This window comes from Dacryopinax primogenitus (genome assembly GCF_000292625.1).
Source record: "Dacryopinax primogenitus strain DJM-731 SS1 chromosome Unknown DACRYscaffold_4, whole genome shotgun sequence".
Lineage (NCBI taxonomy): Eukaryota > Fungi > Basidiomycota > Dacrymycetes > Dacrymycetales > Dacrymycetaceae > Dacryopinax > Dacryopinax primogenitus.
Genome location: NW_024467201.1, coordinates 1,428,052 through 1,440,903, shown reverse-complemented (window position 1 = coordinate 1,440,903; position 12,852 = coordinate 1,428,052). Strand labels below are relative to the sequence as shown.

General features: G+C 47.0%; 4 protein-coding genes across 4 annotated transcripts; 3 read left to right on the top strand and 1 right to left on the bottom strand.

Annotated features, from left to right (window-relative positions):
* Positions 1–23: 23 nt before the first annotated feature.
* DACRYDRAFT_76934 (DUF1168-domain-containing protein) lies at positions 24–703 on the top strand (the record flags this gene model as incomplete). The annotated part of the gene is made up of 2 exons (XM_040776236.1): positions 24–299; positions 354–703. 2 exons carry the CDS (start codon positions 24–26, stop codon positions 675–677), a joined length of 600 nt encoding a protein of 199 aa, XP_040631358.1. The 3' UTR covers positions 678–703.
* Positions 704–1,319: 616 nt separating this feature from the next.
* Positions 1,320–3,291, top strand: DACRYDRAFT_114784 (uncharacterized protein; the record flags this gene model as incomplete). The annotated part of the gene is made up of 4 exons (XM_040769877.1): positions 1,320–1,618; positions 1,670–1,881; positions 1,931–2,013; positions 2,065–3,291. The coding sequence occupies 4 exons, from the start codon at positions 1,320–1,322 to the stop codon at positions 3,289–3,291; spliced, it is 1,821 nt and encodes a 606-aa protein (XP_040631357.1).
* A 183-nt stretch (positions 3,292–3,474) lies between these two features.
* DACRYDRAFT_114783 (uncharacterized protein) lies at positions 3,475–4,453 on the bottom strand (the record flags this gene model as incomplete). Its single annotated transcript, XM_040769876.1, has 1 exon — positions 3,475–4,453. One exon carries the CDS (start codon positions 4,451–4,453, stop codon positions 3,608–3,610), a length of 846 nt encoding a protein of 281 aa, XP_040631356.1. The 3' UTR covers positions 3,475–3,607.
* Positions 4,454–4,646: 193 nt separating this feature from the next.
* DACRYDRAFT_20985 (uncharacterized protein) lies at positions 4,647–5,518 on the top strand. Its single transcript, XM_040772181.1, has 5 exons — positions 4,647–4,716; positions 4,771–4,807; positions 4,856–5,053; positions 5,103–5,264; positions 5,319–5,518. Exons 3-5 carry the CDS (start codon positions 4,867–4,869, stop codon positions 5,465–5,467), a joined length of 498 nt encoding a protein of 165 aa, XP_040631355.1. The 5' UTR covers positions 4,647–4,716; positions 4,771–4,807; positions 4,856–4,866; the 3' UTR covers positions 5,468–5,518.
* Positions 5,519–12,852: the final 7,334 nt, after the last annotated feature.

The window sequence follows — 12,852 nt, the reverse complement described above, 5'->3', positions numbered from 1 at the left end:
GCACTTCATGTTACATCCACACTATGGACAACCCAACACCAGCTGCGCCAGCCAATCGACATGCACCCACCGCATATGAAACTCAGAGAGCGCAGCTCGATAAGCTGCTCAAAGATCCATCCAAACCAGTCGTTCTCCCAGAGCCACCAGCACAAAAAATCATTCGTGCCCCCCGAGAAATGATGAAGAATGTGCAAGGGTCAAGTGCGGGTGCAGGGAGCGGCGAGTTTCATGTCTACAAACAGAACCGCAGACGGGAGTACGAAAGGATTAAAATGATGGAGGAGCAGAGCGAAAAGGTGAGCAACTGACATCATGATCTCCTTCGCACAAGGCACCTGACTTTTTGGAAGGAAACGGCCATAAGAGAATTTGAGCAACGTCGTGCAGAACGTGAGGCCGAAGCAGAATCAAAGACGGCGAAGAATCGTGCGAAGAGACTAAAACGCAAGGAACGAGGAAAGGGGAGCATGTCTGATACACTCCCCCACATGGCTTCTGAGGCCACTGGCACTGCACAGAAGAGACGGAGATTGGAGAACCACGGAGTCGAAGTTATTGATCAGGCTAAAGGAGAGGATAATGATGTGTCCCCCGAGCTATGTATTTTGGGATCTGCGGAGCAACCTGCCGCGGCAGCTGAAGAGAGCGTACTAGTGGTTCTTGACGATCCATAAGAATTCTCTACGATTATCCATACTCGTCGTTGGAGCGAAACGATATGAACATGGGTCCCTACTGAGTGTTGGATTTATCGATGCAATTGGATAGCTGCATATGTACAATACCACGACCATTGTTTTGGACTTGGATATGCCCTTCACGTGTCTTTCGTCACCTCAATAGTTGTGCCCGTCTCTGCCGCAACCAACAGCATATTCAAATGGGTTTTCTGTTAACCGAACAGCTGTTCATCGCTAACCCGTTGTCGGATACAAACGGTTCGACATGTTGAACCCCAGATCGATCAAACTACCACCTAAATGATGAGGTCTCAGGACTTACAGTACCTGGCCGTCGATATAAGTCATTATTTTTGTTTTCAAGTTCTTTCCAAATGTAGAGAGTCAGCACGTGTTATTAACAACATTGTTGCCGAACAGTGCCAAGCACTACACTTTCACACATCAACGATGTTCTCCTGCTCGACCAGCGCCGGTCGTTTTGCCCCCCTTTCTCCCTGCATATGCATACGCGTGCATAACAAACCTCGCTCAAGCAACATAAAAAGCGTAGGAATCAGCGCGGGGAGGATTGATTCCGTGACGGGACCAGCCCTGAATCACGCGTGCGCGTGTTGTACAAGACCAATATTATTCATGGCGCTCAAACCGGTTCAGGCAGAGCAGCATCAAGCACCGTCAATTCCACCAACATCGCCTGCGACCTCGTGCAGTCGTCAGCAAGTCTACTCGCCTGCAGCTTATGCTGCCTACTATGCATCTCAGCTAGGCCCGTCGACGTCCACAGCGACGCTAGGAAATGCAGCTGTGACCACTGCCTCCGAGACCACCACCACAAAACGAAAAGCCCACGAACTACCAGAGGATGAAGCAACAAGAAGGAAGCGAATAGCACGAGAAGAAGATGCTCTCCTGATGCGAGAGGCGGCTCACAGGTGAGCCAGTGGCCTAATACAGATGGAACTTCTTTACTGACGGTCTCATAGGGTAGCCCAGTCCATTCTGGCCGATCAACTCATAGTGACATACCCAGACTACAAGACACCCTTTCGGGATTCTGCTGATGTTGTCCAACGACTGCTCCCCTACCACATATTTCAACAGCCAGATGACGACCTGTTGCCAACAAGGAAACGGAACAAAAGGGGGAAAGAAATAGAGGTTACCGCGAGAAAGTTTCCACAGCAGAATATCGACAGTGAGTCTACACCCGCGCTACAGATTCTAGTATCTTATCTTCCGAGTAGATTTCAAGACTTTGATTGGACAGTTGAAGCGGCGAAGGTCGCTACAACAGCGATTTCATAGCATGAGGACGAAAGATGCGAAGGTTGGGAAACTGCCATTCATTTTAATGTGACCCTAGTGAACTGTTTTCTAGCGTGAATCCCACCCGGAACAACTGTATCAGATTCAGTATCTTCTCGCAGAGGATGACCGCCGATACAATGCTCTACTCAACGCAGAAATCCGCAACACGCGAGATCAACTGGCACAGATGGAGAAAGATGCACGAGAGAAGGAAAAGGAACAGGCAGAAACAAGGAAAGCTTACCAGGCATATTCGGCTCAGATTTCGGCTCAGGTCTCCACATCAGCACAATTACCTGCAAGTAACCCGCCGCCGAATCCGTATGCGGCTTACACCGCCGCTGCTGGCACGACGGTGACGAACAGCGGGAATACCCAACAGCTGGTTCATTCTGCGGATTACCGCACTGCGTACATGCAGTATGCTCAAGCATGGGCAGCATGGGCACAGGCACAAGCTGCCCAGCACCGTACTGGAACCACTTCTACACCACATCCTGCTGCGACACCTGCCTATCTCTACGCTGCCGCCACTCCGCCGCCTGCTTCTTCAGCCCCCTTAGCCACGGCTTCTGTAGGTTCTCAGTCACCCCCCGTTACATCTATGTCAGGAACACCCACTGCGGCGAAGGCCGTATTTTCTTCTGTGGAGACAATTCAACCAAGGCCCCTGCTTGCTGCAGCGACCACTTCTGCAGCGACACCTGCTACCTTTCCCGCGTCGGTCACTCGCTCGGTTCCAACGCACCCCATTCCTTTGCAAATACCTCTCTCAGTAGTTCCAGCATTCGAATCCCTTGGAATACGTTTGGTTCCTATCACAGAAACAGCGTCTATGACGGACAGCCCACCCGCAGGCATTCTCGTTGGCTCTCGAGAAAATGATCAACTGCTAGACATCACTATCAACCTGAGTCTTCTCGATCCCACCCAGCTCAGTGGCTTGGCTGCAGTGCTCAACTTGCTCAAGACGAGTGGAGTCAGTCTGCAGGCAACCACCACCACCACCACCACCACCATGATGCCGAATGCTGAACCTGCAACTGCCGACCCTGTGGCTGCACCTGCCAACACGACTGCCTCTCGTCTACCCAACAGTGTTTCCCAGAACCCTCTGGCTGGTTATTACGCATGCTATCAATACTATCAACCCACAACCCCTCTGGGAACATCTACCATACCGCCGCCCGCAACCATTTCACAACAACCAGCGGTAGTCATATCAACAATCCCCAGTGGAAGTGAAAATATATCTGCGGTCGATCCAACGGCGAACAACAATGCTAGGGACAAATGATGTCTGTGGAGCAGGATTTGAACTAACAGTCCGATGACTTCCATTCACGTACTCTTCGGCCCTACCTAGCATTTCAGATCCTACGTCCGTCAATGTGTACTAATCGTGCAGCTTTTCTGATTAGGAATGCGCTGCTAGAATCTCCTGTCCAGGCTCTTCCGATCATATGGTGTAATAATAATTGTAAATCGCCCCTGTAAAATTCGTGAACATCTACTGGATTGGACGGCTTGCCCAGATCACGGGCCCTCAGTCAACAACCTACAAATAAATTCGCGGCAGTGCCGATGACTGCCCCTACAAATATTCCTCATCTTCAGTCCAGAAATGAGTTGAGCTCGTCCGAATCATCAGAATCGTCAATTATCCGAACAGCGCTGCCTTCCCCCAATTCAAATGTCGAAAATTCGTCCTCCGACCAGACGGAATACGATGTCATTTCGTCGTCGCTCAGCCGTCTATCGCTGAGATCATCTGAAGCGGTATCGAGAAGCTCCTCTCCACTGAGGTGGTCCTCCAGATAGTCGTGTCCAAACTTTTCCCGTAGCGCCTTTTCTGCCTCCTCGAACTCCCGCAAGTCTCGTTCGTCTTCAGAATCCATCTGTGCTGATAGTGGAGGGACGACACGATATTGATAGTCCAAACCGGAGTATTCGCCCCAAGATCCGAGCTCGTCTTCGGATAAGTCCTCCGACAGCGCGACCTCATCCTCCGAAGTATCATCTTGACTATCGACGGCGGACGAGTACGAACGTCGAATATTGTATGAACCGCCATCCCCTCCCACGGAATAACCACCCTCACTACCCTCAGCATATTCATCGTCACCCAAACAACTCCCTTCTAAGAGATCTCCGAGCTCATATACTCTTTCCATGCCTCGGATAAATCCTCGATCACGTACGACTTGACCCGTAAACAAGTCGACCTCATCGTCCTTGTCCAACGGTGTAGAGTACTTATCCGCCAAGGACCACCAGCAAGTCTGCAGCCGAAGGGTCGCCTCCATACGATGCATAGACAGATCGTCACCTGTGGGCACATACGAATCGGATCCAGAGCCTTTTGTGATACGGCGACGTTTTCGAGGGGTGTCGGTAGTATCAACAGAGCCTTCATATTGGGTGATACGGAATGGACGAGGGAAAAAAGGTTGCCGCATAATGAGGAGAGTCAGGCACTCGCAAGCGTTGTGCACAGAGCCCGTGTTAATGGCAAGGCATACACTATCTTTTCAGTCACGAGTCACGTGGCCTGACGATGGCCGCACTCTTTTGTCGCACATTGCTGCTCACTGCGTGTAGACTTTTTACGTTTTCCAGGTCTTCCAGTATGCCATGCGTGCTCATCGTCTTGTAAGTTTCATTTGGCGGATTTCTAGAGCGTCAAGCTCTGACAGACGTACATCAGCATGTCGTTCAATCAGTCCGTCCATCTCGCTCCGCCAGTTACTTGAGCAAACCTCTTATATATGAATAGAGCGAGTCCGTCATCCAAACACTTTTCTTGTATCAATGTGAGCATTTTGTATTTTCTCTTCCGTTGATGATTGTGATGGCTTTAGATCTTTCCGACATGTCGTTATTACTGTTCATCAGCCGTTCCTTCTTTCACCTACACTGCGTGAATTTGAGGGAATGGCACCCCGGCCGTAGTCTTCGGTTTTTTGTTGGTCTGTTGATCTTCAATTTTGGCCATGCTCTCTTGAGGCATTCATGGGGAAAGCTGAGCAAGACCTTTATTCTCGATTTCGTCGGCCACTGTGAGCGTGCTGGCCGGAGTGTTGGGGTACTGCTGACCACGAGCAATAGCTTCTCGCGCATCTCGCTTTCACTTCCTACTGCTCGACCTTCTTATATTAGTCCTGCAAGTTATTACCGTTTATCTCACATGGGAAACGGGACATCGGGATTTGCAAGTGCCCGATCCTCTGGAATCCAGTGAGTTCGTCGAGGACGCCGAAGACTTCTTGGGTTCGCACCAAATCTCTCCGTTGCGTGATTCATGTTTTTCATACCTTTCTTCAGATCTAGAGGCGGCTGAGATCCCGAAGATCAAGCATCCAGCACTCCGGCCTGTTTTCACCCTCCGCTATAGGCATTGCTGGCAGAGGCTATGGGAGCCACACAATAACACGTTTGTTGTCACATCCGGTTCAAATGCAGAGACAACATAAGTAGCGCCATGTTCTCTTCATGTATTGTAATATAGTCATCTAATTATCAAGCCTACCCGTGTGCAAGTGCTTATTTAGTTGAGGGAGGCCTGTTGACATATTGCATCTCCGGTAACTGTGTTGCCAACCAGCCTCCATCTGCTGGTCAATGCAGCATACCCCTCCTGTTGATCCTGAGAAGTCTATTACAGAGGATGATTCTGGAGATGGGATGTCCTGGAACACAGATTCCGATTCCCCCGACCGAAGGGAGGAAGGGGAAGTGGCATCCCCAGCCCCTCCCGCACTATATGGGAAAAAGTGGTGGAATATGGAGGAAGATGAAAGAATGTAACAATATTCCAGAAAAAGAACAATTATAGAATAACAGAAGTGTTGAAACAATTTGATAAAACACATCTTTTGACTTCTCAACTCTTTCCTCACATCATGTTTACAAATATCACTACTCAAGCAACCATTATAGACAAATGTAAGGGTCCCCATTACTCATCTATTCTGTCTTGTATCTCTTCCAAGGGTTGACTCCCTTGTCTTCATTGCACATCTTCATCTGTTTGCTTCTGCTGCTAGGCCCTACTTGTGTGCAGGCCTAGCCTACCCTTTGCCACACCCTTTCCTCTCTCCTCACCATTTCTCTCTAATACAGAATGGTCTTGACCATACTTCTGAGTGATGATTCATTGGACTGGACCATTAGTGAGGGCCTATACTGAGGCCCTTTCAACAAATCAATGTAAGACACAATTCTCAATACCCAGTAATCTGCAGGGCTGCCAGACCTGGAGAGCATGGGAGATAAATACTTTTAATATCAATCTAGTTGTCCACACACTCATTCTTCAAAAGAAGCCTGTTCATGGAAATCAAGAAGCTGAGTTGATGCCAAACCCTGGCAGAGTTGAAAATGTTCCTGTCACTCCATAATAAAAATACAAACTTGCATATAATGTACCCATGAACATTGGGGTATCTGATCTATCAAAAATTTTATTCTGTGAGTTCATATGGTCATCACCCAGGTCTCTTTATGGCCCTCTCTTTCTACAGGCATATGAGTTGTCACTCAAGGGAGAATACTCCAGGGGTACCTGTCACCATTTAGAATCTATAATACTTGTTCTAAAGGTGCTCCAACTTTGTGCATTGTGCATTATGATGGTAGTGGCTTGTGTCAGGCTCAAAGGAATCGTACATTATGGTCTAAAAAAGCGGGATGTGTCCTTACAGATGATTGTTATTTGCAGTACTTGCATGAGCTCTTCTCATGTAGCTGGTTCCACCCAAATGACAAAAGCATGTTTCTGATGCTTACTATTAGTCAAAAACAAAAGCTTACAAAGTCATACTCAGAGGCAGAGCATTTGTGATGTAATCAAACTACTACCATATCATGTCAAAGAGCTCTTACAAGATTTGCCCTTGAAGTTATTGAGGATGGCATGCCAATGCAGGAGTGGCTGAAGATGCTACTTATCCTCCCTCCAGTCAGGGGACTTAGCATTTTGTCATAGCTGGCAACATGAAGTAGGCTATGTGTAAGGGTCCCCCTTACTTGTCTATTCTGTTTGCTCCTGTTGCTAGGCCCTACTTATTTGTGGGCCTAGTTTACCTTTTCCAATGTCCTTTCCTCTCTCCTCACCATCATCACTAGAAACTGTATCTAGACATTTTCTCTAATATAGAATGGTCTTAACAGTACTTCTGAGTGATACTTCATTGGACTGGACCATCAGTGAGGGCCTATACTGAGGCCCTTTCACTTTTTTACTGTTATCTCCACTTTGTCATTACCACTCTGGCACCCTCAAGAGTTCCGAAGCTCATCCTCACCCCAAATGGAACATCCACCCCAAAACATCTTTCTCCACTCACAGAAGAAAGCTCCCCTGACCCTATCAACCTCTTCAACCAACCCACACTTCTCCTGGAGCTTGCAAGCCTCTGTGTCCGATCATCTTCCATCTCTTCAAGCAACTCTTTGTCTATGGGAGCGGAAAGTCTACCCTTGCTGGATAGCAGGGAGCCTGAAGATGTTAAGGAGTGGGTTAGGCTTGTGGAGCTGTGGTTAGAGGCAAAGAAAGTTGTGCCAGAGAAGGGTGTCCTGAAGGCACTGGCTAGGATTAAAGATGCAGAGTTGGTGGCATGGTACTGCTTGGACAAGGCCCACTACCAAACCCTGTTGTTTGCAGACTGGTCAAAGGTACTTATTGCCTATGTCACTCCCATTGACTATATGGACAATGTCCTTGATGATCTTTGCACCTACACTTGCACTCTCTGTTCTGACAATAACTGCCTTGATAATGCCTCCAGACTCCCAGAAGATCAGCTCTGCACAATCATCTGCTCTGGAGTCAAAGAGGATCTTTATGCTAGACTCTGCCTGGACCCAACCTTGTGCTCTACCAGTAGCTTGAAAGAGCTCAGCTTGGGGCTAGCAAAGCTGGAAGAAGTCCTAGACCTGCATAACAAGTGCATTAAGGCTGCCACCTCACACCACTATAAGAGAGAGCAAAAGTGTGCTCAGTCTACCACTCCTGCTGCTACCTACCATTGTGCATCCACTCTTGCACATGGAGAGGCATCTCTGTCAGGGCACCAGCTCATTGCTTGGTCAAGAGACATGACTAAGCCTTTATGACATGGAAGTAGCTGGTATACCTTGGCATGTGCTGGAACCTGTTGGAAGGATTGGATGGTCAGGTGACCTGCTGTGCATGGCTGGGCATGACCTCATATGACCTCATCCTTGGTCATATGACCTGATCACCTGACTAGGCTGAGTAAGCAAGATGTTCTAGCAGGTTCCACCACAGAGGTATAAATATAAGGCCTACTCTGCCTGGGGACTGTCTCTTAGGATCATCCACAGGTACCTATACTGTAGATAGGTCTTAGTCATCAGGTCTACTCTACTTCCCTGTTGCCTGCTTAGACTCTTGGCACTCTTAGGCGAGCAGACTTAGTCAGCCTGTGTTGCCCTAACAATCTCCCTCTACCACTGTATATGTGGCCAAGCTCACAGACTTGGAACGCAAGTACCTTGCCACCTTCAATGGGTGCAACAAGTGCCGCCAGATCAAGACCAGGGGCACACATCCCAGCTGCAACTTTGCCACCCACAAAGGCCAAGAAGACCAGGTGTACCTCCAAGAAGCCTGCACCTGCCACTATCTCCTCTAGCAGCTCCAACTCAGAGGACTCCAATACCTCTGAAGAGTATGCCTCTGCCAATGATGAAGTGTATGTCAACTCTGATGTGGCTACTATTACAGTGCCTTTCTGGATCTCTCACGACACACAAGAAGCTCTCATTGACTCTGGTTGCTCTGCTCTTCTCATCTCCAATCATCTGGCAACTGAACTCAGTTTGCCCTGGCACTGTCTTTCTCACTCACAACTGGTGGAGCAGGCACTGAGAGATGAGACTGGGAAGCAGCAGAAGCTGAGAGAATATGTTGAACTCACATCACCCCAAATGTCATTTCCATACTCACAAACTACACTTCAAAGTGGCCCCTCTGGATGGCCACCACTTGATACTAGGGACTCCATTCCTGAACAATGTCACTCTTCAGTTCTCCCCTCCTGCCATGCTTGTCAACAGCATTGGCTATGAGTTACTATCTGGCACATCATCTCTGACACCTTTCACAGTGACTTGTGCAAGGATTCAAAGAGCAGAAGGACTTCAAGAAGTGGAGGTTCTCCACAGGCTATCAATAGAAACAGTACAACAAAATATAGACTGCTTCCCAGAGGATATCCTGGACCTGGGACCAGTCCCTCCAACCTTGCCATGTGAAGACCTGGATACTGCTCACATCCAGCTCATTGATCCCACTAAGGATCTGACCCAAGATCTACTCTTGTCCCTGGCACTACCTATCTGCTTCCCAGATCCTCATCCAGCAACACCTCAATGCTGGGTGCATCTGCTTGTCCAAAGCAGACAGTGCCTCTCCTGCCTTTGTCATTCCCAAGAAGGACCCGACAGTTCTGCCTTGGCTTGTCATTGACTACCATGCTCTTAATGCAAACACTGTCAAAGACAGGTTCACCCTGCCTAAGATTGATGACATCCTGGAGCTGGCCAGCAATGTGACCTTCTGGGGCAAGATTGATATGACCAACTCATTCTTCCAAACACAAGTCCATCCAGATGACATTGTGCATACTGCATTCACAACCCCTATGGGGATGTATGAATGGCTGGTGATGCCCATGGGTTTTTGCAATGCCCCAAGCATCCACCAACACTGCATGATCAAGGCCCTTAGCCATCTCATTGGCAAGTTTTGTCACATCTATATGGATGATATTATCATCTGGTCAAGCTCCCTTGAAGAGCATCAGGATCATGTAGCACAGGTGCTTCAAGCTCTCTGTGATGCTGACCTTTACTGTTCACCTAAGAAGACGGAGCTCTTTACAACAAGGCTGGAGTTTTGTGGACATGTTATCTCCAGGGAAGGCATTGCAGCTGACCCTGGTAAGATCAACAAGATCCAACAATGGCCAACACCAGACAAGGTCAAGGATGTCTGAGCTTTCTTGGGTCTGACCCAGTATCTGCACAAACTTATTCCACACAAAAAGGAGATGTCTGCTCAACAATCCTGATGGATGGAGTTCCTTGCTGAATACCACTTTGATCTGAAGTACATCTCTGGGAAGATCAACACCATTGCTGATCCTTTCCTGATATCCCTACCAAGTGATGCCAGAGATCCAGGTCAAGATCCTCACTGCCAATGTATCCACCACCCAACTGATGCTTCTGTCATCCTTCACTGAAGCAGTCAGAAGGGGATACAAGAATGATGAGTTCTTCTCCAAACTCAAGCACAACTGCTCAAGCATCTCCAATACCTCCAAGCATGGACACTTGCTCTATGTGGATGACAGGCTCTGCATTCCTAATGTACCTGAGTTACAATGCAAAGTGATCCATGATGATGCCCATGATGCACTTGGACACTTTGGAGAAGAGAAGGTACTGGAAGTGCTCCAGAACCATTTTTTCTGGCCCCACATGCAACAAACTGTGCACAAGTACTGCAAGTCTTGCAATGCTTGTCAGCATTATAAGAGTGCTACCACCAGGCCTGCTGGACCACTCCATACCCTCAGCATTCTGCAACAGCCCTTCTCCCATATTGCTATGGATTTTATTGGCCCCTTTGTCCAGTCAGGAGGCTATGACACTGTCTTCACAATCACCTGCCAACTCACTTCATGTGTTTGCATCATTCCCATTCATGGAACCCATACTGCTGAAGAGATTGCCCAGGTCTTCTTTGATCAATGGGTTTGCTAAGGCATGGGTATACCAGAAGAAGTTATCTGTGATTGAGACAAGCTCTTTGTTTCTAAGTTCTGGCAGTCACTGAACAAGGCTCTTGGGACCAATATCAAGATGTTAACAGCCTACCATCCACAGACAGATGGTGCAAGTGAACACACAAACAAGACAGGGAACCAGCTCCTCCAATACCATGTTGACCAGCACCAGAAGGGATGGCACAAGGCACTACCCCGCATTGAGTTGGCTATTAATGACACCTCCAATGCCTCAACAGGAAAGACACCTTTTGAACTCATGCTGGGATTCCAACCCCATCTCCTCCCACCTATCCAGAGCACTGAGCTGCAAGAACTCACAGCCCCTGCAGCTGCGGAATTTATCAAGTGCATGCAGGGAGACTTGGCAGAAGTAAGAGACAGACTCCTTGTTGCAAAGATGTGGCAAGCCTATCATGCCAACCAACACTGAGATCCTGAGCCATCATACCAAGTTGGGGATCAAGTAATGCTGAATACCAAGAACCAACAAGCTCAGTACAAGGTCCAAGGCAAGAAGTGCTCTGCTAAACTCATGCCACACTACGATGGTCCCTGGACAATTATCAAGGCATACCCAAGCATGTCTACCTACAAGCTCAGTATGCCAAACTCCAATGTCCACCCAGTCTCTATGTCTCTCTGCTCTGACCCTATACCATCAATGATCCTGCCCTATTCCCAAACCACAGTCCTCCTTGTCCAGGTCCAGTCCTTGTAAATGACCATGAGGAATACCAAGTAGAATGGATCCTGGATGAGAAAATCCTACATAACAGGCAATACTTTCTTATTTGCTGGACAGGATACACTGAAGCAGATGATACCTGGGAACTGTCAAGCAAACTACAAGACACCAGGGCACTCACCCAATGGTATCAAGAACATGCAGCCATTGCAAAGTAATGCTAACATGCTCAGAAAGCCTGCAACAATTGCTTCAACTATATGAAAAGCCTTCCCCCCACCAATACCTTGTAAATTTCAGCAACCCCCCCCTGGTTTTTCTATGTTCTGGCAGTCTCCCCATCAGTACTTTGCACTTGGTTACCTTTGTGTTCTCCTACAACTCCACTGATGCACAAGTCAAGGTGTTCCCAAAGTTTCACAAATGTCAATAAAAACTGACACCTATGGGATTTGAACTGGTAACCTCACATTTTCCATGGAGAAACCAACACACCATACTGTTGAACTATAGCAACAGTGTAAAGGTCCCCCTTACTTGTCTATTGTCTTTGCTTCCATTGCTAGGCCCTACTTGTTTGCAGGCCTAGTTTACCTTTTTCCATGTCCTTTCCTCTCTCCTCACCATTATCACTCGAAGCTGTATCTCTAATACAGAACAGTCTTAACAGTACTTCTGAGTGATACTTCATTGGACTGGACCATCAGTGAGGGCCTAACTGAGGCCCTTTGACTATGCAGTGAGCACTGGCAACAGAAATCTGACCTCATGCACAGTGAAGTCTGTTTTACATGGGAAGTTGGAGGGAGCACCATGATAAAGCTGCAAGCTACTGCAGAAACTAGCAATCAATATTGGTCCTGTCATGTGTTTCAAAGAGAGTCATCAATGTGCATGATGAACATTATCAGCTTCAGAGTTGATGGCAGTACCTAATAATAACAATAATAATAATAATAATAATAATAATAATAATAATAATAATAATAATAATAATAATAATAATAATAATAATAATAATAATAATAATAATAATAATAATAATAATAATAATAATAATAATAATAATAATAATAATAATAATAATAATAATAATAATAATAATAATAATAATAATAATAATAATAATAATAATAATAATAATAATAATAATAATAATAATAATAATAATAATAATAATAATACAGTGTCAGTATCTTTCATGCGTCTGCTCATATGGATTGGCAGTATACAATGTGTTTTGGGGCTGCATCTGCTGGAGCTCATCTGGACTGTGTGTTGTGTGATGCCATCAATGCTGGTGATATTGGTGAGAAACAGTAAGCATTCGTATGTCGATGGCTCTGACCAA